At 41.5% G+C, this 27043-nt stretch overlaps 2 protein-coding genes across 7 annotated transcripts in view; one reads left to right on the top strand and one right to left on the bottom strand.

The window, feature by feature from the left end:
* Positions 1 to 289: 289 nt before the first annotated feature.
* On the bottom strand, positions 290 to 22008 carry EMD (emerin). Of its 5 annotated transcripts, none has more exons than XM_075835419.1 (7): positions 21964 to 22008; positions 15198 to 15290; positions 12326 to 12400; positions 11739 to 11780; positions 8877 to 8941; positions 7396 to 7418; positions 290 to 4707 (listed from the first exon to the last, which is right to left on the bottom strand). In XM_075835419.1, exons 2-7 carry the CDS (start codon positions 15277 to 15279, stop codon positions 4461 to 4463), a joined length of 534 nt encoding a protein of 177 aa, XP_075691534.1. In that variant the 5' UTR covers positions 15280 to 15290; positions 21964 to 22008; the 3' UTR covers positions 290 to 4460. The 5 variants fall into 5 exon arrangements, with proteins under 5 accessions (XP_075691534.1, XP_075691531.1, XP_075691532.1 ...); XM_075835416.1 differs by lacking the exon at positions 21964 to 22008 and adding an exon at positions 20196 to 20360; XM_075835417.1 differs by lacking the exon at positions 21964 to 22008 and adding an exon at positions 19997 to 20098.
* LOC142659353 (uncharacterized) overlaps positions 19960 to 27043 on the top strand; it is a 139514-nt gene continuing 132430 nt past the window's right edge. For both annotated transcript variants that reach the window (XM_075835412.1, XM_075835411.1), the window contains exon 1: positions 19960 to 20200. The gene's annotated coding sequence lies outside the window, so the exon portion shown is untranslated. The remainder of the gene's footprint in view (positions 20201 to 27043) is intronic.

Genomic DNA, 27043 nt, shown 5'->3' with positions numbered 1-27043 from the left:
ATATTTGAAATGTTCTCCTGCGGTCTTTTAAAGGGACAGTCTTTTTGTACTGGAATATTAGCGAGATATGCACCTTAACTAGCATTCAGCGGTTTCCCCCAATCCCATAAACATTGAATGGTCACTTCTTCCAAACTCCTCCTCAACATGGTCATGCAGGTGAGGAAGAATGGGGGACTCAGGACCACGGTTATGGTTATTGTTGGGGGTCCCAGCTATCACATTTATAAATGTATTTAATAGGTGAAGCCCTTTAAGGTGCCATAGATTGAAAACACAAACGTCATAATCAGTTGCAAAATCTTATAAAATTTATTACTTAAACATGATAATAATTGGGATACATGTCATGTTTATTCTCACAAAGCAACCTTTAGACATTAAGAATTTAATTAAGAAAACCCACCCAAAAACAACAACATTAAGCATAAGGCAGTGTAAGAAAATGGCAGTAAATGTGCAGACTAATGACAGCTCTGCTTCACATTAATACAATTATTACCAAAGCTTGTAGCATATAGTGCGGCTATAGAATACTTCTGCAGGCGAAAATACAGTAAAACAGTACTTGTATGGGTGAACTTAATGTGTATTTTCAGTACAATGCAAATCAGAAAGTAGAGATGCTTCTGGGAGAATCTCTAGTAATGTGGCATTGCATAAATCTCAGATATTTATACATTGATAAATAAGATAATAAACGTAACATGTACTTAAGATCTGGCCCTGTTCACATCTGCGTAATGGCTTCTGTGTATACTGGAAGCCACGACTGATACCAGCGGAACCTGATAAACCCCGGGTGACGTACAATATGGTATGTTGGGTTCCGCCGAGGTGTCTGTCGTTATTCCCCTAAAATTTAAAGGATGATGCAATGGAGGCTCTGAACGCAGATGTGCACAGTCTTGATCGGAGTGCTTCTAGCTCGGCAGAAATAAATCAAATGCTCTTTTTGTTACAAGTGTACATGTATTTGACCATAGAATTGCAAGTAGAAGATGAGCCAATGGAAAAAGAATCTTGAGATTATCATGGGTGGACTAAGTTAAAGGGGGTCATCCTATTTTGGGAACTTTTCTAAAAGAGCACCTGCTGTTGATCAGTTTATCGTTGTGGTTCCAGCAGATAAAACAACCATCTGCGCTCTAGCTATTAGTGTGTGGGGGGGGGGGAGGGGGGGTGTCTTATGAATTGGAACCCCTTCTATGAGGTCCATATGCCCTAATTGGACACGCCTCTAATGAGATTTCGCAACGACAGCAGATTTTACATTACTTGAAAGTTAGGCAGCACAGAAACTTCTCACCCAGTTACTGGGGCCGAACATGAGTCAAGTCAACTGCAGATCAATTGCTATGAAACAGGTGATTAGTTTGCATTGGGCATGTCACCAGCGCAGACATTCGATGTAATGATATGCACTACACTCTAAAGTATACCTTGTGCTACTCTGCATCCTAAACAGTGCATAGAGAGGGGACGGATCAGCAAAGGATCGTACCCCTTCTGCTATCCCCCAGGGATCAGCTGTAAACTGTGAGGCCCAAATCAATTCCTGTGCAGAGCCACAAAAAGGGGATATCAAATATTGCAGTTTGTATTACAATTAATGTGCTGTACATACGGTGTACGGATTTGTTAGGTCCTCCAAAGTGAGAGAAACCTTTGTAGCCGCTCTTCCCTTTAGCTAATAGATGATGGTCCTTAATGGGGGACCTCCCTCTATTATTTCACTTATATAGGAATATCATAGTGCACTTTCATGTTCTGTAGAGGTATACAACATATTTTATTGATCTCCCATTTAGTGTAATTGATAAAGAATTTATTTATGTCTAATACAAATTTACTGCAAGCATCAAATGTGCAGAGAGGGAATGCAAAAAGAAAAAAGGGCATTGTGGCGCTGAGAATAACAATTCTATACTGGGGCCCATTCATAAAATAGTGTATGTATTTAACAACCAATTAGGTCACCACGTTTGTCATCTAACCGAATGATTTTGAGCCCATATACCCCGAGATAGAAGCCAAATTGCCCAACTATAAAATCTGAACATAAGTGCATAGTATATGGAGAGCGAACGTCTACCTTTTCTGATATAGCTGTATTTAGGGAAAACCTGGCTTTTTTGCTCTTGTAATACTATGGGCATCAGATTGCCTTGCCAGACTGGCTTTTCCCAATTATTTGTGACTGGCATGATATAGTGGACCTTGCCATTTTACTTTTGCCATAAAGTCTGCCAATACATGTAGACGTGTACACATTCTTATTAGAAGGCTGTAACAGGAAATCAAAAGAACAAAAAAACAACACTGATATATATATATATATATATATATAGATATATATATATATATTTATTTATTTATTTTCAACCCTAAACCCAGTTTAAGCAGCCTGGACAATAGAAACGTCGGTGTTATCCAAGCATTGTCAGTATATATTTTTTTTTACTTGACATACGACAATAATTCAAATCCAACAGTAAAAATAGACATATCAGATATATAAAATAAAGTAATATTTCCCCATCCAGTGACTTGGGACCAACATGTGGCTCTCAGAACCTCTGCATATGGCTCACCAGTTGTTGGAAGCTCCGTAAACTATTGTGAACCACTGACACCAAGGTATGGATAATATTACTGTCACTTTTGGGTCAGGAGCGTATAACAGGCATTTGATACTATAGTCAGCACTATCAGATTAGACTATGTACAGTATCACTGCATTATATGAATTAGCGGTTTTCACTTTTTTTTTCTACATATTTTAAAAAAATATTATATTTGATTGTTTCATTTGCATTTAGTAGAGACACAAAAATGCATTAAAGTACAGGTTACCAGAACAGACCCCTTCAACTGAAGGCACCTATAAAATGCTCGAATAGTGAGGGCCTACGATGTTCCATCCTGATGACCAAAAGTTAGCATATGCAAAATGAAAATAATTTGCACCTTCTTTTAATGAGCTCTCTATGTCTATCAGAAGTGCTTGTATTCACGCCTGTACATATCAATGCAACCGTAAAAGAAGAAAAACATATACTGGGTTGTTTTTTTTTCTTTTATGGAAGAAACGTGCAACTGTGTGAGCATACAGTTACATACGTCTTTCTATACGTTTAGCGAGACTTTCTAAGACTCGTTTTAAGCAATTCCTGCTTTGAACAAGCTTTTGTTCCAGGGCCAATATAAGATTGACCAAGGCGCTCAGACAAACAGTTTATATGCCAATTGAACATAGCAACCCTTACCTTTTAACCCTCTACCATAGAAATTAAATTTCACTATGTCCAGTAACATTACATGCAGCAAATACAAATCCCTCAATCTTCGATTATAATTATTTAAAAATTACATTTTTTACATGTTGGGAGTGTATATAAAATACTCTTAGGCCCCCCAAAAAGCTATGTACACTGTGGACTCATAGACAACCCCTGTCCATATGCCTTATTAGGATGCCCCCTACTTAGGGCATCCTCTCTATGAGCCAGAGCTGCCAAATAAGACCATGTTTAGACATGGCAGAAGTAATCCGCAGCAAAATACAGATTTTGCTGCAGATTCAAAGAGGATTTCACCCTATACATTGAAAGGATGAAATCCACAGCTTCTCTTTAGCATTTTCCTATTTATTTTTCTGCTATGTGTGGATGGAATTTGGAAAACCATATCTACATGTACAGTTCTGTAAATTGCCACAGATTTGGAGTCTGGAAAATCCACCACAAATCCACCACATTTAAACGTGGCCTTATAGCAGCTTAACTCTCACAAACCAGGCCTATTTATTTGAATGGCCGCTATATAATGCTACATTTCCCCTGTAGTGGCCGCTGCAGGGGAAATGTATAGCCAGACGCAGTTAGAGAAGCTGGACCTGCCATGATCTCTTCATGAGACAAACCCTTTAAATCCCTGGCTTCTCTTGGCATCGTCAGCACTAAACAAATAAATGTGTATTATTACTATATCTTTGGTCTAGATATAAAAGTGTTTTGTTTTTCCTAGAAAACAAACAATAGACCACAAAATACAAAGGTTTATATATCTTTCCCAATTAGTACATATTTTATATATAACCTGCAACTCTGAAGACTATTGAATAGCATGGACATATAGCGGTTATCATATGGTTATAATAGATTGCATCAGTGTTTGGCCATGGGATGACTTAATCAATCTGCCTTTATCAACTGATAGGAAACTATTACAATATGGACAGGGGTACACTATGTTATTCCGAATCTATGAAGTTTCTTTCGGGAGACACAGGTTTTAATGTACCATAAGACACGGCACTGGAAGTGGTATTATTTTCAGTTGCAGCGTTTGGATTATATAGAAGAGAAGCTAATCATAGTTGCTAAACACTGTTGTGATTTTTTTTGTATCGGATTAACAGCGGATTTTCAGCGTAACAAGGCGGCATATGTACAATGTTACAGGCTGTCATCAGTAACTTTAAAGGGGTTGTCAATTGGCTGGAGTATGTACATATACACCAGAAAAGCAGCAACTAGGAGGAGCAGAAGAATCTGGAACCATAGCGGGATGAAGCGTTTCACAGGTGGCTCTTCCTTCTGTTTTGGACGGATGGGCTTCCGTGGCTCCACTCCCTGAGAATAGCTCGACTGATAATGTGACTGGGAAATGTTCTGGTAGGTGTTCGCATTACTGCTGTAACTTCTGTAAATGAGTCAGAGCAACAGTGAATAATATGAAGTACTGTATAGCCGCAGGAGAGTGAAAAGTACATTTTAAGGATCTAATTGCTTTTTGTCTTGTAAATTGTTAATGTTAGGCCGGATTTACACAAGTGTGTGCGTTTTGCCCGCGCAAAAGGTACTTAACAGCTCCGTGTGTCAGCAGCGTATGATGCGTGATTTTCACGCAGCCGCCATCATTATGACACTGTATACAAAAAAAAAAAAAAAAGGTGGTGCTTTTCTGTTTTCATTCATACTTTTTACTGCGTGAATCACACGCAAGTGCTTCCGTGTGCTGCGAGTGATTTTCACGCACCCATAGACTTCAATGGGTGCGTGATGCGCGAACAACACACAAATATTGGACATGTCGTGAGTTTTACGCAGCTGACACGCTGCGTGAAACTCACGGACAGTCTGCACGGCCCCATAGACTAACATAGGTCCATGCGAGGCGCGTGAATATCACGCGCGTTGCACGGACGTATATCACGTTCGTCTAAATAAGTCCGTTATTTGTATGTTGTTCACGCATCACGCACCCATTGAAGTCAATGGGTGCGTGAAAATCACGCGCAGCACACAGAAGCACTTCCGTGGGACGCGCGTGATTCGCGCAACAGCAGTAAAAAGTATGAATGAAAACAGAAAAGCACCACGTGCTTTTTTGTTTACAAATATACAGAGTGTCATAATGATGGCGGCTGCGCGAAAATCACGCAGCCACACATCATACGCAGCTGACACACTGAGCTGCTAAGTACCTTTTGTGCGCGCAAAACGCCGCGTTTTTTGCGCGTGCAAAAGGCACACGCTCCTGTAAATCCGGCCTTTTTGAGGATTAGTAAGTTTGGTGATGCAAGTGTCAGGAGACATCAAACTTAATTCATTATGTGGCACAAATTAATTTTTTATTTTTTTTTAAACAGCATGTAGAACAAGCCTGGAAATCTGCACGTAAGTTTCAGATCTGGCTGCGGATTTCACCTTTTACATTGAACTGGGTGAAATCCGCTGCAATAATCTGCAACAAATAAAACATGCTACAGATTTTGGGAGCATATTCCACAATTGAAACTTCTACAACTGAAAGGCCGCAACAAACGCGCTGTGTGTGCTTAGCATTAGACAACACTTTTCCATGTGCATTAAATGTTGATGTAATGAGGGGAAATACAGCACAATCATTTACTTAATGGGTATCTACCCATAATGATGCATGCTCCCCAGTAATGGATCCCTCTGCGATCAGCCGGTCTCATGAGGACTTGCAAAAGGTTTGTCCAAACTGGGCCACCTTTTGAATCAATTTCCTGGGCTGCGGAAAGTTAATTTAAAGTGAATCCCCCCACCCTGCAAATGTTCATACATAGTAAAATAAAGCTGCTAGGGTCATGTAACATACCAGAAAAATTAAATATTCTACTCTGGTGCCTTGAAAACAAGTTTCCAAGGTGCTTTGTACTCTATAGGTCCTTATGGGACTTACAGCACATGGAGATCACGCTTGCTGTCATTAAGTCCCACACAAACGTTACCGAAGTGTAGGAATTGTGAATAGACATCGTGTCCTGGCTTGAATGTCTATTCACTCTCAAGACACTTAAGTAACGTTAACGTGTGAGTAAGTGACAGCACAAGATCACGATATCTGAGTACATGAATGGAGAGAAGTGTATGACGCTGATTGGTCAGCGTCATACACTTCTCTTTACAACGCCCACTTGGTCAAAAAGTAAAAACACGCACAGTTGTCTATTAAGAAAGTCATTAGCATAAATTTAAAATAGGTCAGAACTCTGTCAAAATTGATTGTTTTTCAAAATTAAAAAAAACACTTGTTATCTATATTACAGCACCGATCACATTATGTAAGAGATTGTCACCACATAAGTGGCCTGCCTCTTTAAAGGCTATGTAAACATTTGCAGGGAATTTTTATTTTTTGGGAAATAAACAGGTTAGTCAGTGTGTTTGGTGTAACTTTATAAATAGTTTTTATTAAAAATTAGTTTTACTTTGTGAGATACAGATGCTCTGTATTCTCTATACAGGGAAGCTGTATCTAGCATTAAATCCTGCTCCCGACAGTGGGTCCTACCTGTAATCTATCACATCTAAGTTATGAACTTGCCCTGCAAAGGTGTACATAGACTTTAAAAAGCGATGTACATATTTGAAATCGTTTTTTTTGTTTTAATAAAAATGTCCACCAGTGTGTTTTGTGCAACTTTCTAAATACTTTTTATTCAAAATTATTTTTACTTTTTGAGACAGAGCAGCTGTATCTAGCAGGACTGACGGGTTCAGTGACAGCGGGTCGAGTGGTTACCGATCACATGTTCATAACTTAGATATGATCGATAACCGGTGGATCCCGACACGCAAGAACCGCAGCCGCTGAACCCACGAACGCTACTGACCTGACAGATTCAGTTTTCAGCACTAGATACAGCTGGTCTGTATACAGGATACAAGCCAGCGGTATCTCAAAAAGTAAAAATTATTTTTAATAAAAAGTATTTATAAAAGTTGCACAAGACGCACTGCTACGTTTTTTTATTACATTTTTTTTTTAAATAAATGATATAAAAAAGGTGTACATAGCCTATAACATTTGAATTTTTGCTTAAAAAAACAGGTCATTTAGTAAAAAAAAATCACTTGCCGGTCTTGCAGATCATCTTTTGTCTGTAAAACAAATAACATTATTTATTTGAAAGGTGAATTTCTGGTACAAACAATAAACATTTGACTTGAAGTAAATCAATGATGACATCTAAGGCTTCGTTCACATATCCATCAGGGCCCTATTCTGACGTTCCGTCTGAGCTTTCCGTTAGAATGGAGCCCTGACAAACAAACGGAAACCATAGGTTTCCGTTTTCATCACCATTGATTTCAATAGTGACGGATCTGGTGCCAATGATTTCCGTTTGTCTCCGTTGTGTAAGGGTTCTGTAGTTTTGACGGAATCAACACCGTAATTGACTGCGCTATTCATTCCCTCAAAACGTGGAACCCTTGCACAACGGAGACAAACGGAAACCATTGGCAACAGATCTGAAATTTAAATCAATGGTGATACAAACGGACACTTATGGTTTCCGTTTGTTTCAGTCAAGGCTCCATTCTGACAGAAAGCTCAGACTGAACGTCAGAATACTCATTCATTCATATCTGAAATGTAGTACATGGTTCCACAGAGCCCACCAGGCCCAGAGCTTCTCTGTAGTGGTTCTCCGCTCTGGGTAATGGGGGAATCCTCAGCAGGACATCTCCATCTCCATGGTCCATATCCCCTAATATGCAAATTTTTTTTTAAATGTCAACAGAAAAAAAATGCTAGATTTCCCCATTAACCAACTTATTTAGCAGAGTATATTAATTCTGTGGAGGTGGGGGAAATAAACAGCCGATATTGGCCGTAAAAACGAGCTCCAATCAATGAGACAGTCCGTTAATCGGCGGTAGTTTGCTCCTGTATAGGGATGAGCGCACATTACTACGATCGCTCGTCCCCATGCACTTCCATCATGTCGGCAGCACATCTCGTTAACACAGGGAGATGTGCTGCTGACAACGATAATATTTTGTGCTGCATAAATGATACGATCAGCTGATGAACGCCCGTTTGCTTGTTCATCGGCTGATCGTTGCCCTCTTTAAAAGACAATAATTGGGAATGAGCGTTCATAAGGCCTTTATTCACATCTTATCTGCTGCTTATCTTGGGAAAAAACAATTGGACTTGGCAGGAAAAACCCATCCTATTTTTACTCCTGAGGGCAAAAGTGTCTGCCAGTCACCATAGACATTAGATTATAAAAGTTAACACATCCTTGACAGACAGGCTTTTTATATGCCACCCATGGATTTCACCTATACACATTAAACATACGCACACAATAATAATAATAAAGTAATCCACTACGAAGCAGAGTGTATAAAGAAAGAGCCTGGGCTGCTGCTGGAATAAACAGTATCTGTATTCGCTGCTGGTCAAATCAGATCATAATATACACAACTTATATAGAACATATACTTTGGGGTATTTATGGTACTTTTTAGGTTTCAAAAAACATTTGCCTTCTACACGATGGCACAGACATACAGTAAAACTTTTCATATCCAATATTCCAGACTTACCCTCTGATAAGCTTGTGGATAATGATAGGTTTTGGTGTATTCTTCTTCATACGTGTGATTGTCACCTTTATTAGGAATATAAAAAGAAATACGAGTATATGAAAACAATGCATATATTTATATAACATTATACAAAAATAACTCAAAACATTTACAGTTAAAACATGGACCAGAGACGTATTCTCCAAGGCTAGTGGACATACATTGCTAGTGGACACACTAATATCTGTGATATATGTAATTGCCTCAAAGTTCTGAATGTTTGTCTTCTGCTCAAAAGAATGTCAACTGCTGCATCTTCTTCATTAAAGGGGAAATCCAGTCAAAATAATCTTTAAATAGGTCATGGAAACATGCAAGAAAATCAAATTGGTGATGTTTATGACCTCGGACCTCCACTGGTTTCCAGAACAAAAAGGGATCAAAGCCCATTGCCACTGTTTATAGATTTTTGTTACTGAAAATGTAACATTTAAAGCGTATCTCCAATTATACAGAAATTTCGAAAAACGACTATAGTGCATAATAATCTTTTTCTAAATCACTTATATTACCATTTTTGCTTTAAAGAGGCTCTGTCACCAGATTCTCAAATCCCTATCTCCTATTGCATATGATCGGCGCTGCAATGTAGAGAACAGTAAAGTTTTTTTTTTGGCCAAGTTATGAGCTATTTTATATATATATGCAAATGAGGTTTGAAATGGACAACTGGGCATTTTTTTCCCGTTATGTCCAACTGGGCATGTATTGTGTTTTTAACTGGGCTTGTTTACGTGTATGACACTGACCAATCAGTGACCAGTCAGCGTCATACACTCCTCTACATTTATTTACACAGCAGCGATGTGCAGCCGCATACACAGAGATTAACGTTAATCAAGTGTCCTGATAATGAATACACATGAAATCCAGCCTGGACGTCATGTGTATTCAGAATCCTGACACTTCTGACTCTTTTCTTTGAGATTTCTAGCAAGGGAAACTATAGAGACAGCCTTATGTAATGAAACGCAGCATGACCATTATACGGTGGTGACCCCCCCCCCCCACAACTTTGGTAGCCTATGTACACCAAAATATACCTTTTCTTGTTTGTTAGATAAGGGTTTATAGGAATCTAAATGCTTTCTCCTATTAATTTCAATGCAGTTGGAGTCATGGGAATTATGAGAAAATTTGAAGTGTCCATTATCTCCACTTGCTATACAGTTGAATATAACCGATTGTCCCCTGTTATCAGCTATTTCAGATTATGGAGAGGCAGACCATAGTATTTTTCTGTGGGTCTTACGGATGGGAAGTCCAGAAAATGTCAGCTTTTTATCCCTCATATCTTCAGCTCAAGACCTCCAAAATCCTCCACATGTATGTGAACAATATAGGCAGCTCTTTTATAAACTACTATAAGCCAACAAGGTGCGTTCGGCACTCCGTTCCTAATAGTAGATGCCAGTGAAAGACCTAGTAACTCTTCAAGAATTCCACAACACTCATGTTATTGCTTAATAATGTGTCCACGATTCTTTATTACGAAAGACATCACAGTGAAAAAAAATAATCATAAACTAAAAGCATACTTCCAATTAGTCCAGCAGTGTGATTACATTACATTAAAAATACTGCAGTTATTATACCGAATGTTTCCGTCCTTCCGGACAGCCAACTGTGTCTGCGAATGGGTCAGAACATTTGTTACTCATTATTAGAGGGGTTGTCCACCTTCTGAACACTGATGACCTATCCACCGGATAGGTCATCAGTAGATCATCGGTGCGGGTCCGACACCCGGATCTCGCACCGATAAGCCGCTCCGGTGGCCTGCAGGAACTGGATGATATGGCATATACTGCTATGTACGGAGCCCAGAAGTAGTTGGCTTCCGTACATAGCATAGCGGCCATGCTGCAGAACTGCAGGTCCGCTCCTATTCACTTGAACAGTACTGCAGCTCCGCCACTATTCCGTAGCCAGAGCGAAGTGCTTCAGCATGTACCTCCAGTGCACGGAGACACCGGACCAGCTGATTTTTGCAGGGCCCGGGTGTTGGACCCCCACAGATCATGTACTGGCGACCTATCCGGTGGATAGGTCATCAGTTGTCAGAAGGTGGAAAACCCTTTTAAGCAGTAATACTGAGCGCTGGAGTTCTTGAAGAGCTTTTTTTAAGCTTTTGATTTCTTTAATGTCAAGTATTTTCAGGCAGCAAATTGTTCAATGAATTGCCTATGGACTATGTCACATGGGCACAAAAAGAAACACAGAGCATGTGAACAATGCTGGATCCTGGCCATTATACTCAGGATATACCTGCACATTACAGGCAATGTAAATAATGAGTTACTGCCCAACATACCCTCTGGCAACTCGGTGTACAGTACTCACACTACAATGTTAATTCTAAGCAAATATTGAATTTTAGGTTTGATTTTTAACACTAAGAGTGCTTTAATATGACGAACTTGGCAACAGCCTTGGAGCCTTCAAGGTGTTGTGTGAGATTTGCCCTTACCTCAGTATAGAGTCTCATTCTGCTATATATTACAGGATACAACCAAGGGATTGTTTGTGGGGGGCATCACAAGGACTCCCCAAGGCTACCAAGAGACAGCTGTGTCCAGGGCAAGTTCCTCTGTTAGCCAAGCCTGCTGCAGATCCTGCTCCGAGCTATTACTGACTAGCTATAAAGTGCAGGACAAGAGGAGTACTGCACAATTTACATCTATGGTACACATTTAACACGGATTACAGTAATTCACAAGCAAGCTATAGACTCATTACCACTTATCATCCACAGGATTTTATACAATACAAAAGAATACACATATTTCAATTCCAGTAAAATCCCAAAAATGTTCCTACCATCGTTTCTTCCACTATACTGCTCACTACTCTTGTAAGAACCTGTGAAAATAAAATAATCCATACATATTGATTTACATCATGAATAAGTAGACTTTCATATGGAAAGGTTTGTCTAATAAAAAAAAATTGGACCAGATTTACTGTTCAAAATGCGCCAGAATTCTGCCGTACATGCGGTGTGGCACATTCATTAACTGTTTTAGACACTCGACGTGGCTATATGAGAAAGGAGTTTGGTTTATCAGAAAGCGGGGTGTCTTAAAATGTGACACTCCGCACCAAAATTTGGGCGCAAAAAAATGGCGAAGACAAGACCAACTAAAAGTTGGCATAAGGAAGAGAATAGTGTCTAGCTAGATGTGCCAAATTTATCATACAGCACACTTGGCACATTTTCTGACTGCATTGTCTAAGTTTACGCTGGATAAAATTTAGACCGTATAATTAATACTGTACCAGTGTCTTTAAAAGGATTTGATATCAGGACAATTCTCCATATGCCCTATTCGAGCATACAAATGTACTGGATGGGGTCCCCCAAATAGGACTCCCTCTATTAGCCTTAAATTAAGTGGATTACTTACTTGTAGAAGCTGGAAGCTTTCTTTTTTCACGATCATACTGAAAGAGCTTCTTTTCATATAAAGTGCGAGTAGACCCTAGAGGAGAGATGAGAAAAAGGAGTTCACATGATCTTAGCCTTGTAGCATCAGCATATACATGCCTACACCTCACTGCACTTGGGCTAGCCACTACACAGTAATATTTGTCATGCAACAAAAGCCCAATTTTGTTCTTCTTCCTATAGAAAATTTTGTCAAGTCCCATGAAACGTGATTTTTCCATATAGGTTTGATTTTGTTTATACCAGAGACCCACACCTTGTTGTCTCACACTGGACGACAAAAGTGGCCCTTGCTTTGACCATCTTGGCCCAATACTTTGCAACTGGTCATCTATATATTACAAGTACTGTATACACCGTGACAGACAAGAAATAGCATTCAGCAAAGTCATTTCTTGTCGCATTCAAATTCTTATCATGTCTGCAAGAGACACTTCCTTTGAACAGGTCTATAAAATAATTGTAAGTATTATGTAAAATGTAACACTGTAATAACAAGGTAGAATTAAAACCATTTGTCTACCCAAGGATTTGCAGTAGGCTTTTATTTTATAAACACAAATGATTAATAATTTGGCAATTTTTTTTCTCATTTTGCAGTTATTACTAGGTCGATGTTGGTGAAGTTCCAACAATTACCAGGTGTTGGTAACAGAACCATTCTCTGGAATCACTTGTAATGTAGTGACAAAAAGGAGAAGAGGTGAATGGAGCGTGACTTCTCTAATCATGAATTGCTTCCTTCCTTTTTACTGCTCTGGTGTCAGATACTTTCTAGGGTCAAAAATTCTCACAGGGTGGTGTTGTCAGTTACAGCGTACACCTAAAAAGCAGACATTTTATTTTTGACTCTCCTATTGACAGCAATTTTTTTTTTTAATTATAAGGATATTGAAATAGGCTCTACACTTTCAAACTTTTGATATGTCAGAGACATATCAAAAGTTTGGATCGGTGGGGGTCCGGGTGCGGAGACTGTTGCTGAAACGAAGGTGCAAAAGCGCTCAGCTAAGCGCTCCTTAAGCCGTGATCAGCGCTCCTTGTCAGGCTGAAGACGGCCCTCATAGAACATCTATGGGAGTCATCTACAGCTTGACAGGGAGCGTCGATCACAGCCGAAAGTGCAGGGCGCTCAGCTAAGCGCATCTACAGCTTCGTTTCAGCCACGGTGGGAGTCTCAGCACCCAGACCCCCACCGATCCAAACTTTTGATATGTCTCATTGACATATCCAAAGTTTGATGAAAATGTAGTTACTCTTTCAAAGCAGTGACGTTCAAGTAGCGGGCCACACTGCCCATTAGGCCTTATTCACACAAACGTGTCCATTTTGTGCGCGCAAAAGTTCAGTGTGGCATCTGTATATGGTGCGTGGCTGCTTGATTTTCGCGCAGCTGGTATCATTATGACACTGTTTTTATGTTTACAAACATAAAAGGAGGAGGTGCTTTTCTGTTTTCATCCAAGTGCTTTCGTGTGCTGAGTGCGATTTGCACGCACCCATTGACATCAATGGGTACATGCTGCGCGAATCGCGGGCAAGTATAGGACATGTCGTGAGTTTTACGCAGCGGACATACGCTGCGTGAAAAACACGACCTGTCATAACGGCCCCATTGACTTACATAAGCCTGTGCGACACGCGTGATTTTCACACGTGTAGCACGGACGTAATACACGTTCGTGTGAATAAGGCCTTAGTGTTCAATGCAGCCCACGCCCCAGTAAAATGCAGGACAGGGTGCAACGCACTTCTCCAGGTTAATAAACAGGCAGGAGATCTTCTATACATTAATTTCCAGTCTGTGTTTACTCCAGAAATGAGCATAAAAATTAGAAAAAATAACATATAGGGGGAAGACTGCAAATATCCCAATGTGTGCGTTCTTCTATTTGCAGCAAAAATAATAACCGTTTGTGAATTACCATAAAAAAGTATCTTCTTACTCCATTCTGTTTAGTTTAAAACTATTCACAGCCCCTTCCTCTGCTAGGGGGCTTAATCTATATTCAGATCAATGTGACCGGGAAAATAGCTGTATGTAGGGTAATACAAACAGATGTTTTTTTAAGAAGCTTTACGGGAATATGAATACTTTCCTACTAAGTAGTCCTATCATGGAATCATAATCCATAATACAAAAAATGTATTTCCTTGTACGTTCAGGGGGACTTTTTTTTTTTCGTACACAGGCTGATCCTTGCCAGAATTCGTTCACACACAGCTTACCCTTAAAGAGGACCTGTCACTAGGTCATATAAGTTGAACTGGTTTATTGACCCGAATAGTGCTGTCTCACTGATTCCAGCGCTGTTTTGTTTTTTTCTGGACCCCCCTATTCCAAAGATATGTCCCACTGTTGTGTTGGCTCGCTATAGGCTTACTTTCTATAGTTAGTCAACAGGGTGGAGCTAGCTTCCCTGCCTCTGATGCCGACCAATCAGCGAAAGGCAGCTTGAGGGTACTTCACGCCCTATTGGCTGACTATAGGAAATTAGCATAGTGGGCCTTATCTCTGGAGTTGTCCAGGAAAAAAAAAAAAAAGAAGGATATACAGCGCTGGAATCAGGGAGTCCGTAAACCAGTTCAACTCATTTCACCTAGTGACAGGTCCTCTTTAAATATCCATCTTCTGCCTATAAATAACATAAATAAAGGCTTATAACTAACATTAGGAAATTATGATTACTATATATCACTTTCTATGTGCATATTTTTATAAGGAGGTGAAGCTTCTCATTGAATAGCTTCAATTTTCATGGAGAATATTTAATAAGGTGTAATACATTTCATAACACTGATAATTTACAGGCGTAGATAGATTAACATACCAACAATAGGTCCATGTTGCACGCCGTATTTCCGTAAGGTGCTGATGAGCTCCTCATCTGTCATGTTTTTGAACTTTTCCATGTTAGAAATATCTGGGGAAAAAAATTAAATATTAACCGTCCATTTTCATGCCATTATTCAAAAGTAAATATTTAGCAAACGTTATAAGCATTAATATTGCCACCTGGACAATTCCTTTCCATATACGTGTCAGAGCATATGGATATAAGTGGGGTTCCCAGCTCAGGATCCCATTCTAAGTGCAGCTTTTCCACTTCTCGTGCTGCTGATCTAAATCATAATCTAAGTTTTTTTTTGGTTTTGGTAGAAAGACTCACGTTTCTCAGTTCATCAACCCAAAAAAACACAACAAAAGCGCAGTTTGGTTAAAGATCATTAGCCCCCACTAAAACCCCTGAAGACGCTGCGTTGGTAGCAAAATATGTCGGGGTGGGGGGGGGGGGCTGGTTTGCTTTTAATTTCTTTGCTAGGCTAGCAGTTGTATGGGAATTATAGTAGTTACTTGGCGCTAGCGCAGCGTTCTGCAGTCGCTGCCTGATGCACCTATACACTCGTTGCAACAACTTAACAAATATTTAAGCGAATGTGGACTGATTCATTACACTCGGCTAGTCAATAATGGCTACTTTTAATTGTGTGTTATATGTGTCCTTTTCTGGAAGTGTTTAATTTAAATTAATAAAGGTTATATTTTAGTTCAATCGATACATTAACAATATCAATTGGTAGCTGACAATTAGGGTCTTTATTGTGCCTCAGGCATAACAGTATTTTTTTGAATTTTTAAAAATCTGCAGTGTGACCTATAAGGGTATGTTCACACGGCTTATTTACATCTGTTTTTCAAAGGCTGAAAAAACGGAAGCTGAACTTCTCCAAACATTTGCCCATTGATTTCAATGGGAAGAACTGCGTTTCGTTCCGACGGGGCGTTTTTTACACGGCCATGTAAAACAAAGGCGCGTAAAAAACGCCCCTTAAAAAGATGTGCATGTCACTTCTTGAGCCGTTTTTGGAGCCATTTTATATTGTGTCAATAGAAAAACAGCTCCAAACACGGCCGCAAAAAAAGCCTCAAAATACATTTGTGGATTCAAAACGGGCTGTAAATCAAAGGGGTTTTCCCTTGAAAACAGCTCCGTATTTTACAGCCGTTTTTCATTTTGCGTGTGAACATACCCTAATAATCCACACAGATTTTTTTTTGACTACATGTAATTGGGGTTTAGTAACTTCACCGTCACTGTACGGTATTCTGTTGCAGAGTTTCGGTGTGCAAACTGTCCGAGTGAATTCTTAGGCTGAGTTTTCTTTGAATGTTTATCTGTTTTGTTGAGTTGTTTTTTTGTGCTTCCTAATTGCTGTAAAAAGGCATTTTAAAGGCAGCAAGTGTTACCACAAATTTCTGATGCATTTTCGACCACGTCTTTTACAGCTAAAGCACATGGTTTTAATGTGCTTCACCTGTAAAAGCTGCACAGCGAAACACGGCATTGCAAAACCCCTGCAATTTGAACGCTGTTTTTTAAAATGCGTTTTTCACAGCATTTAGAAAGGACAGAAATGCCATAAAAACTCAACCTCAGGCCTTATTCACACGAACGTGTCCATTTTGCGCACGTAAAAAACGCAGCGTTTTTCGTGCGTTGCAGTTCTGTGTGACATCAGTGTATGGTGCGTGTCTGCGTTTTTTTACGCGCATATATCATCAGTATGTCATGCGTTTCACGTCAGCAAAATGAAAGGAAGGAGGTGTTTTTCTTTTTCAAAATCATTTCTTTAGCAACTGTTGCGCGAATCACGGGCAGCACACGGATGTGCGTCCGTGTGCTGTCCGTGATTTTCACGTACCCATTGACTTAAATGGGTGCGTGATGCGCAAATAACGCTCAAGTATATAGGACATGCAGTGAATTTCACACAGCGGACACACTGGGTTCCCACAGTGCAGATTTTGGCAACATTTTTTAAGCCAAAACCAGAATTGGATCCAGGAGAGCAGACCTATAAGGCCTTTCTTTCTTTATCTCTTCTGTTTAGGTTCCGTTCCTGGTTTTGGCTTAAACGCATGCAAAATATGCAGCAAATCCGCAATGTGGGGGCCCAGCCTTAGGGTATGTTCACACACCAAATCAAAAAACGTCTGAAAATACGGAGCTGTTTTCATACAGCTCCAAATACGGCTAAAGAAGTGACATGCACTTCTTTTTCGCGGCCGGTTCTTTACATGGCCGTTTTGAAAAACGTCCCGTCGGAACAGAACGCCGTTTTTCCCATTGAAATCAATGGGCAGATGTTTGGAGGTGTTCTGCTTCCGATTTTTCGGGACGTTTACGGCCCAAAAAACGGCTGAAAACACTCAGTGTGAACATACCCTAAAAGTTAACCCAACAAGTTTTTACACATTCCAGAATTTGCCCTGGGGGGAGGTTACAGAAGTTGATAATACAGACTGATTCTAGGATAGCACCAAAGGTACAAGTGGTTACGCCTTGTGATGATGCATTATATTTGGAGTTATTATCCTTTCCAAATGACCACGTAAAATGCAACATTTTCCCAACGCAAGCATTTATGGCATATCTACATCTTTTCAGGGACTCTTAGGCCCCATGCACACGACCGTAAAAAACCTCTGTTTTTGCGGACCGCAAAAACGGAGCCATTCACTTTCATTGAACACTGACACCTTTCCGTAGCACTACGGAAGGGTGTCAGTGCCGTGGAAATGTTCCAGGAATTATGGAACATGTCCGTTCTTTCGCATTTTGCGGGCCGTGCTCCCATACTTTGTAAGGGTGCACGGCCCGAAAATGCGGCTGTCAGTCAGCGGCCGGCCGTGCCCGCAATCGTGGGCCGTGATTACGGGCACTGTCGTGTGCATGGGGCCTTACCCATTTGGAGAACTGGGGTCTTATGACCCCCTTTGCCGATTCCTGGATGCCGCATTCTCCATCTGCTTGTGCACGAACCTCTCTATTGAAGTCTATGGGAGTTATGGAAGGAGCTGGGCGCTGCTTGCTCTGCTTTTTTTGGACTCCCATAGACTTCAATAGGGGCCTTAACCCATAGTAAGCACTTGTGCGTAGTCCTCTTCATTGAGTTAAACAATAGTAACATCCGTTCTACCGATAGGTGATGGTCCAAGAGGTAAGATAGATCATAAATGCTAAATATGGGCGTACCCATTTAAAGGGGTTGTTCCAGGATCAAGAATTATCACCATCGTGAGAACGGGGGTCCTGAACTGCCGCTTCAGTCAAAGTCTATGTGAATGATGTAAACAACTCGGCTGTTTCGGTCATTCTCATAGACCTGGAGTAGAGCAGCGCGCATGCTCAACCGCCACTCCATTCAAGCTCCTTCTCACTGCGGTCGAGCAGTGAGGAGGATCCGGAGGTTCGGGACCCCCATTCTGACGGCACCCCCCAGCAGTTAAAAAAGGTTTACCTGTCCTTTTGATAGGTGGTAATTTTTGATTCTGGACAACCCCTTTTAGGCTCTGTTCATATTAACGTTTTTAGATTTCGGTCATGGCTCCTGGTATTTTTGGCAGCAACAATAGTTCAGTCTGCAGAGCTAATCTAATCAAAAATACTTATACCCCCGACAGACCCCACTATAAGTCAAAGGGGTCTATTGCAGTTAGTTTCAAACTAGATCCAACATGGCTGTTATTAACAGAATCCATGACACGAATGTGAACAGAGTCTAATGTGTCTTCTTCCACCTCATTTCTGAGGTGAAAATGTGGGGATTCGAATATTTACAATCGAGACTGTCCCCGGACTAAATGAGGCGATTCTCATGTGTCAAGTGGGACGAAACATTTTTTTTTTTAAAGGGTAACTAAACATTCAACAAACTTCTGACATGTCAGAAGTTTTGATTGGTGGGGGTTCGAGCAATGACCTCCACCGATCGCTAAAACAAAGTGCAGAAGTGCTCGTGTGAGCGCTGAGCCGCATCGTTTCGGTTTGGCTTTTTTTCGGAAATCAATGTATCGGTGTACGGACCCAATAGAAAGTATATGAGCCCGGACTCTGATACATCGGCTTTCTGGAATAAGCCAAACAGACACGAAGCGGCTGCGCGTTCACACGAGCGCTACTGCAGCTTTGTGATTGGTGGGGGTCTCAGTGCTCGGACCCCCACCAATCAAAACTTCTGACATATCACTATGGCATGTCAGAAGTTTTCTGAAAGTTGATACCCTTTAAAAGTTTTATTGTGCAAAAGTAGTAATACATTAAAAAAAATAAAAATATATATAAATTTGGTTTCACCGTAATTATATTGACCCACAAAATAACGTTAAGAAGTTCACACGGTGAACGCCATAAAAACAAAACAAAAAGTTGGGGAATTATGTTTTTTTTTCCCCATTCCCCTCAAATTAACATATAACATTTTTTCAATGCATCATGTGAACCCCAAAATGGAGCCCCTAAAAAATACAAATCATCCTGCAAAATAAATTTTTACCGTTATGGGCTCTTATGGCTCTCAGAATGCAAAAACAAAAACCTGCTGCGTCCTCACTACAAGCATCCAGGCATCTCAATACACTTGCTGGGATTTAGTAATTATTAAAACCTTTAGGGGGGGGGGGGGGGGGTGTCTTTCGGCCGCTAGGCATTATGGTAACTGTAGTTTGACAACAGCGATTCTGATTGGCTAGACAGCAGACACAATTATATATTGCAGCGATCTGTTCATGAGGGTTGAAAGGTAAACCTCACGTATGATTGTCCCCGCAGCCGCCATTATTCCTTACATCGCACTGACGAGCACCATGTTATTACAAGCGAACTGATTAAAATGGGCGGCAAACGCGCTCAACCGCCGCCGGCCCCGCCCACTCTGCCTCGGCGCTAGTATGCAGGATTCAACACGAGCGCTCAGCCAATAGAAGGGCGGGGCGAAAGGAGCGGGAATCGGTGCGGCCAGGATATCGCTATTATTAGCGCTCTCACCTCAGGTTGGTCCGGTGTGACAGGAAAACGTGATTCTATCTCTTCGCTCGAAGCTGACGAGGGTGGGAATAATAGAAGGAAGGTTGTACCGGGGCGGTTGTAGTGTAAAACAGGCGGGGAAGAGGTGGGGCCGCTCCTGAAGAAACCGCCCGCTGTCGTCACTCCAGTGACGGCTGTAAACGCGCGGTTTTCTCAGGGAGTGGCTGGAGGGCAGGTATGTCCCATAGCTCTCTGAGACATTATAGCTTTAGAGCAGTGGCTGCATTGCAATTGTCACACTACAACTCCCCACTTGCATGTAAAGCCTGAAAGTTGTAGTTCCACACAGCGGGGCCCAGGGTCGTGTGTAATCATTTTCCTTTTTTTTTTTGCCTAAACCAGAAAAAAAAAAAATCTACCTCCATATTATCTTCTGAATTTTGGAGGCAATTTTTAGGCTATGTTTACACGGGGTATTTTGCCGAGTTTTTTGACGCGGAAACCGCGTCGCAAAACTCGGCAGAAACGGCCCGAGAACGCCTCCCATTGATTTCAATGGGAGGCGTCGGCGTCTTTTTCCCGCGAGCAGTAAAACTGCCTCGCGGGAAAAAGAAGCGACATGCCCTATCTTCGGGCGCTTCCGCCTCCGACCTCCCATTGACTTCAATGGGAGGCAGGATAAAGCGTATATCTCGCTGTTTTATGCCCGCGGCGCTCAATGGCCGCGGGCGAAAAACGGCGCGATAATTGCCACGAAAATCGGCGTGCAGGGAGAGGAATATCTGCCTCAAAGTTCCAAACGGAATTTTGAGGCAGATATTCCTCCCCCAAAATACTCCGTGTGAACATAGCCTAAGGCCCTGTTCACACGGAGTTTTTTGCAGGAGGAAAATTCCTCCTGTAAAAACTGACCCTGGAGGTTTTCATGTTTGATGTGGTTTTTGACGTGGTTTTTGACGTGGTTTTTGAGGCGGTTTTCCAGGCGGTTTTTCAGGCTGTTTTTGCCGAGGTTTTCACACGCATGAGGCTGGGTTCACACAACCATGTTACGTCCATAATGTACGGAACGTATTTCGGCCGGAAGACCCGGACCGAAGACAGTGCAGGGAGCCGGGCTCCTAGCATCATAGTGATGTACGACACTAGGAGTCCCTGCCTCTGCGTGGAACTACTGTCCCGTACTGTAATCATGATTACAGTACGGGACAGTTGTCCTGCAGCGAGGCAGGGACTCCTAGCGTCGTACATCACTATGATGCTAGGAGCCCGACTCCCAGCACTGTCTTCGGTCCGGGTCTTCCGGCTGAAATACGTTCCGTACATTACAGACGTAACATGGTCGTGTGAACCCAGCCTGACAGCCTTCTGTCAACGGATCTGTCACCATTGAAATGAATGGTGATGCAAACGGAACTTACTTCACACTTGCCTTTCCGTTGAGGGGTTCCCCTGACTGAAAGCACCGACGGAACCCCTGAGCAGAAACCACGCTGATGTGAACAGGCCCACATTAAAAAAAACATTGTTTTCTGTTTGCATCATCATTGACTTCAATGCTGATGGATCCGTTGCTAATGGGATTCCCTACACTGCGGTATTGGTTCAGTCGAAACGACAGAACCCTTTGCACAACGGGGACAAACAGAAACAATTAGCAACGGATCTGTCACCACTTCACACTTGCCTTTCCGTTGAGGGGTTCCCCTGACTGAAAGCACCGACGGAACCCCTCAGCGGAAACCACGCTGATGTGAACAGGCCCACATTAAAAAAAAAAAAGTATACTTACTTCTTGAATCAATTTCCCAACATCAATGTCCATTCGGTGGTACACCTCTGCTGTCGTCATTTCTGTTCCTGAAATGTTAAAAAAAAATAAAAAAGAGATGACATACATGAACAACTGCATAACAAAATTAAAAAATTAAAAATAAAAAAATAGAAAAAAAAATCTAAAAAAAAAATCAGAAAAAAAATTAAAAAAAAAATTCTAAAAAAAAAAATGCACAGCTCCATACATGTATAGCATGTATGGAACATAGGAGCAAGTGCACTTACTTGTATTTGGATGCAGGACTTCGGTTTTCTGTATCCCTGAGTTCTGTCCACGATGTTTTTCAGCCTCCACGAGCAGACAGGAAATGACAGCCCCTTTCTGGGCTGGACTAGCAGCAGGAGACTGCAAGAAACTCCTCCAAAACTCTCGGCAATATACTCGTCAGAAAACACCTCACTAGTTCGAGGTGTTTTTTGACGTGTCCCCATTGCTTTCAATGCGGTTTTGGACGCGGAAACCGCATCAAGAAGGGTCATGTCCCTTCTTTTTGCCGCGAGGCGTTTTTTTTACTCGCGGTAAAAAAACGCCTCCGTCTCCCATTGAAATCAATGGGAGTCATTTTGGGTCGTTTTTGGCGCGTTTTCCGACGCGTTTTCCGCGTCAAAAAACGTGTCAAAAAACTCCGTGTGAACAGGCCCTAAGGCTATGTTCACACGGGGTCTTTTGCCGAGTTTTTTGACGCGGAAACCGCGTCGCAAAACTCGGCATAAACGGCCCGAGAACGCCTCCCATTGATTTCAATGGGAGGCGTCGGCGTCTTTTTCCCGCGAGCAGTAAAACTGCCTCGCGGGGAAAAGAAGCGACATGCCCTATCTTCGGGCGCTTCCGCCTCCGACCTCCCATTGACTTCAATGGGAGGCAGGAGAAAGCGTGTTTTCTGCCCGCGGCGCTCAATGGCCGCGGGCGAAAAACGGCGCGATCATTGCTATTCACACGGAGTATTTTGGGGGAGGAATATCTGCCTCAAAATTCCGTTTGGAGCTTTGAGGCAGATATTCCTCCCCCAAAATACTCCGTGTGAACATAGCCTAAGGCTGTAAAATTTCTGCTTTCTATTGATTTCAAGGTTTAGGCCCTGTTCACACAATATTTTTTTTGCAGCCAGAGGATATCTGCCTCAGAATTCCTCCATGAATTTTGAGGCAGATTTTTAACGTATTTTTATGCGTTTTTTTTTCTTTTTTGCCCACTGCCATTGAATTCAAGGACCGCGGGCAAAAAACGCTCCGAAAATAACACTCTGTAGGCTTTTCTGCTTCCCATTGATTTCAATGGGAAGTCAGAGGCGGACACCGCTGTGAGAAAGGACATGCTGCTTTTTTTCCCCCTGCAAGTGGCCAAAAGCCGCTAGAGAAATAAAAGCTCCTGCCTCCCGTTAAAATGAATAGGGGCGATTTTGGCTATTTTTGTTGGTGCTAATTCAGGCGCGGGCTGGAAAAAAACCCTGCTGGAAAAAAAGCCTTTAAATTAATAGGAGGCAGAGTTGGGGCGCTTTTAGCGATGCTCACACGGTGGACTATGCTTTTGACCGCTAGCTGGAAAAAAAAAAAAACGTCCGCCTTCCATTGAAATTAATGGGAGGCGGAATTTTGCGGTAGATTCCACCGCAAAAATTATGCCATATGAACAGTGCTTGTTTTACTCTATTAATGTACCTTAATGCTATATGCACATTTTGCATAATTTGTGCAATTACCGCGGGTAAAATCCGCACCGAAGGCCGGAATCCAACGAGTCAGATATGCTGCGTAAAAATCACGCAACGTACCTGACCTGGAACCTGCAGCACCTTCTGTCCAAAAAAAAAAGTGGTGCGATTTTTCGGGTGGAATTTCCCCTGCTTAAAAAACGCTCATACTTACCCCCTCCCTCCTTTGACGTCCGCTCCGGCCTCCTACAATGACGTTGCAGGCCATGTGACGCTTCAGCCTTTGATTGGCTGCAGCGGTCACATGATAAAAAAACGTCATCCCAGGAAGCCGGACTGCAGGAAGAAGGAGGGCGTTCTTGGTATGTATGATTTTTTTTTCTTCTTCCACCGGAGTTGCGATTTTTGCGGCGTAAGCGATGCGATTATGCTGTGACAGTCGCAAAACGCTGAGCTTTCTGTTGTGGGTTTTGCATCCCCATTGGGAAAACCTGCGACCGAAAATCAACAAAAACGCAGCATAAATTGACATGCTGTGGAATTAAATTCACGTTTACGCTGCGTTTTTCCCCGCATCGTGGGCATGAGATTTTATAAATCTCATCCACTTTGCTGCTACTGTAAATGCTGCGGAATTCCCGCACATATTTCCGTTGCGGAAATCCCGCAGCGTTTACGGTACGTGGGACCCGGCCTAATAATGGTGTGGTTTTTAAATTTTGATTCGTAAATTGGTGCTGTTTTATGCTGTGGATTTTTGTGCGTTTTTTTTTTTTTTTTTTTTTAAAAGAAATCATCAAATACAATTCGCAATTGGAAACGCAAGATAAATTGACATGCTGCAGATTTTAAAATGCGCAATTTCCGTGCAGGAAAAATAGTGTAGTCGACTACACTATTGATTCCGTCAAAACGATCTAACCCCTGTACAACTGAGACATTGGCAGCGGATCCGTCACCATTGAAATCAATCTGGTTTCCAGTTTGTGTTAGTCAGGGCTTGGTTCTGACGGAAAATTTCAACGCAACTTCGGAACGGAGCCCTGACGCAGATGTGAACGCAGCCTTACAATGTCATTCTGTTATCTAAATGTAACTGTTCATAAAAGCGAGGCTATTGAACAGCAAACATTTCTTTGCTACTTTGTGCACATTTTTTTTTTTTATAGACCTGTTTACAGAGAGGAATTTAACCCCTTCCCGTTGTAAACAACTTTCAGATTTTTTAATTTTCGTTTTTTCCTCCCCACCTTCCAAAAGCAATTACCTTTTTATTTTTCCGTTGATATAGTCCTATGAGGGCTTGATTTTGTTGTCGTTTTTCGTAGCGCCACTTATTTTGCCATATAATGTTCTAGGAAACGGGGAAAAAATTATTTGTGGGGTAGAAAATGAAAAAAAACACTGATTCCTCCATTGTTTTTTGCGCTTAGGTTTTAAGGAATTCACTGTGCAATTAAAACAACATGTTAACGTTATTCTGCGGGTCAATACGATTACGGCGATACCAAATATATATAGTTTTTTCAATATTTTGCTACTTTTACAAGTATACATAACTTTTTTTATTTTCCGTTGATTAAGTGATATGAGGACTTATTTTTTGCGCGATAAGCTGTTGTTTTTAATGATACCGTTTTGGGGTATATGCGACATTTTGATCACTTTTATTCAATTTTTTGTTGGAGATGAGGTGACCAAAAAATAGCGATTCTGGCGTTTACAATTTATTTTTTTCGGCGTACACCATGCGGGTTAAATAATAATATATTGTAATAGTTCAGACTTTTACGGAAGCGGCGATACCAATTATGTTTGTTTATTTTTTTACTATGCTCTAGGGGCGGAAAATGGGAAAAGGTTTTTTTTGGGATTTTTATTTTACATTAAAAAAACCCTTAATTTTTACTTTTTTTTAAATTAGAGGCAGGGCTTAGTAGGATCACAAAGATGGCCGACCTGGCCTTCATTAGGCCCCCAGGCAGCCATAGCAACCATCACCACCTCGCGATTGCATTGCGGGGGGCGGGATGAGCTGCTAGAGGGGGTCGCCCCCCAATGATTTAAATGCAGCGGTCGCTATTGACCGCTACATTTAACGGGTTAAACGAGCGGGATCGCGCTCCAGCACGATCCCGTTCGTTACTGTGAAGTGTCAGCTGTACCATAAAGCCGACACCCGTGAGCCCGTTCCATACTTCCCCCTACCCGGCTATGGCGTATGGATACGTCAAATGTCGGGAAGGGGTTAAAGAAGAAAAAGCACAATAACGGGAGAGTCTGGCTTTTGTGATATGTTATACAGACTAAAATAAAGCAATGTTCGGACGGAAACCAGCCTAAAGCCTCAGACTGTCTATTCACCATCAGCAGCAGTCTCCACTAGACTGGGGGTTCGCCGTTGGCAGCGGTCTCCGCTAGACTGTGGGTTCGCCGTCGGCCGCGGTCTCCACTAGACTAGGGGCTCGCTGCCGGCCACGCTCTACACTCGACTGGGGGCTCGCTGCTGGCCGCGGTCTCCACTCGACTGGGGGTTGGCTGCTGGCCGCGGTCTCCACTTGCCGACGGCCGCGGTCTCCGCTAAACTGGGGGCTTGCCATCTGAACGAACTAAGCTTTTACATAAAATGTTCTCTACGTTCTAGCTACCTGCTATGACCATTAGAGGGAGCGTTGGAGCTTACTGCATGCTCTTAAGTCGAAGGCTCCGTTAGATTCCCAGATTCCAATATTTTTGCTGGACAAAATAGCGCAGCATGCAGTTCTATTTTGTCTAGCAAAATGACAGAGTTTCGATGGAATTCATTAAAGTCAATGGATTCCGTTGGGCGCTGTTAGTGTCTGCCATTTAACTGAATCGGTACTTATGGAATTTTTGTTGTTCTGCTCCTATGACTGAATAGAATAATGGAAATACAAGCGCGGATGTGAACAGACCCTTATACATTGAACGTTATGTTGTAAATCTATGTACATAGTCTCTTATAAAAGAAAATCTTTTGGGCAAAGTTCTAAGTTGTGATAATTGACAAGTATGTAAACTGTGTCTTTGGAATTTTAGCATAGTTTATAGTATTTATTGACGTTTTTGAACTTTACAGCTGTATGTACGCTATACAAATTTTGTCTAGGAATGTACACATTTGTGCTGGTTATACATGATATAAATTTGTTACAAAGTTTTGCATTAACAAAACTCATTAGAAAATACTGTTGTCCTGCTGTATAGTTGAATTTGAGCATAGACCTTCATTTTAAGGAGATAACACCATATTTATTTCAATTTCATAAAGTAAGTTACATAATACAACATTGAAGCAGATCAAGTTTAAATTGGAAAACATGATTGTAGAGGGCAGCCTTTGGCTTATGATATTTCACTTTA

The sequence above is a fragment of the Rhinoderma darwinii genome, chromosome 8, assembly GCF_050947455.1.
Source record: "Rhinoderma darwinii isolate aRhiDar2 chromosome 8, aRhiDar2.hap1, whole genome shotgun sequence".
In the NCBI taxonomy this organism is placed as follows: domain Eukaryota; kingdom Metazoa; phylum Chordata; class Amphibia; order Anura; family Rhinodermatidae; genus Rhinoderma; species Rhinoderma darwinii.
Note: the sequence above shows the minus strand (reverse complement) of the source record. Positions and strands in the feature narration are given on the sequence as shown.

Coding starts and splice junctions, on each gene's coding strand:
- EMD (XM_075835415.1), bottom strand. CDS start 19,986: ATGGCGGCTGCGGGGACAATCATAC. Junction 12,401..15,197: donor GCAACATGGACCTATTGTTG/GTATGTTAATCT, acceptor TCTCTCCTCTAG/GGTCTACTCGCACTTTATAT. Junction 11,781..12,325: donor AAAGCTTCCAGCTTCTACAA/GTAAGTAATCCA, acceptor TTATTTTCACAG/GTTCTTACAAGAGTAGTGAG.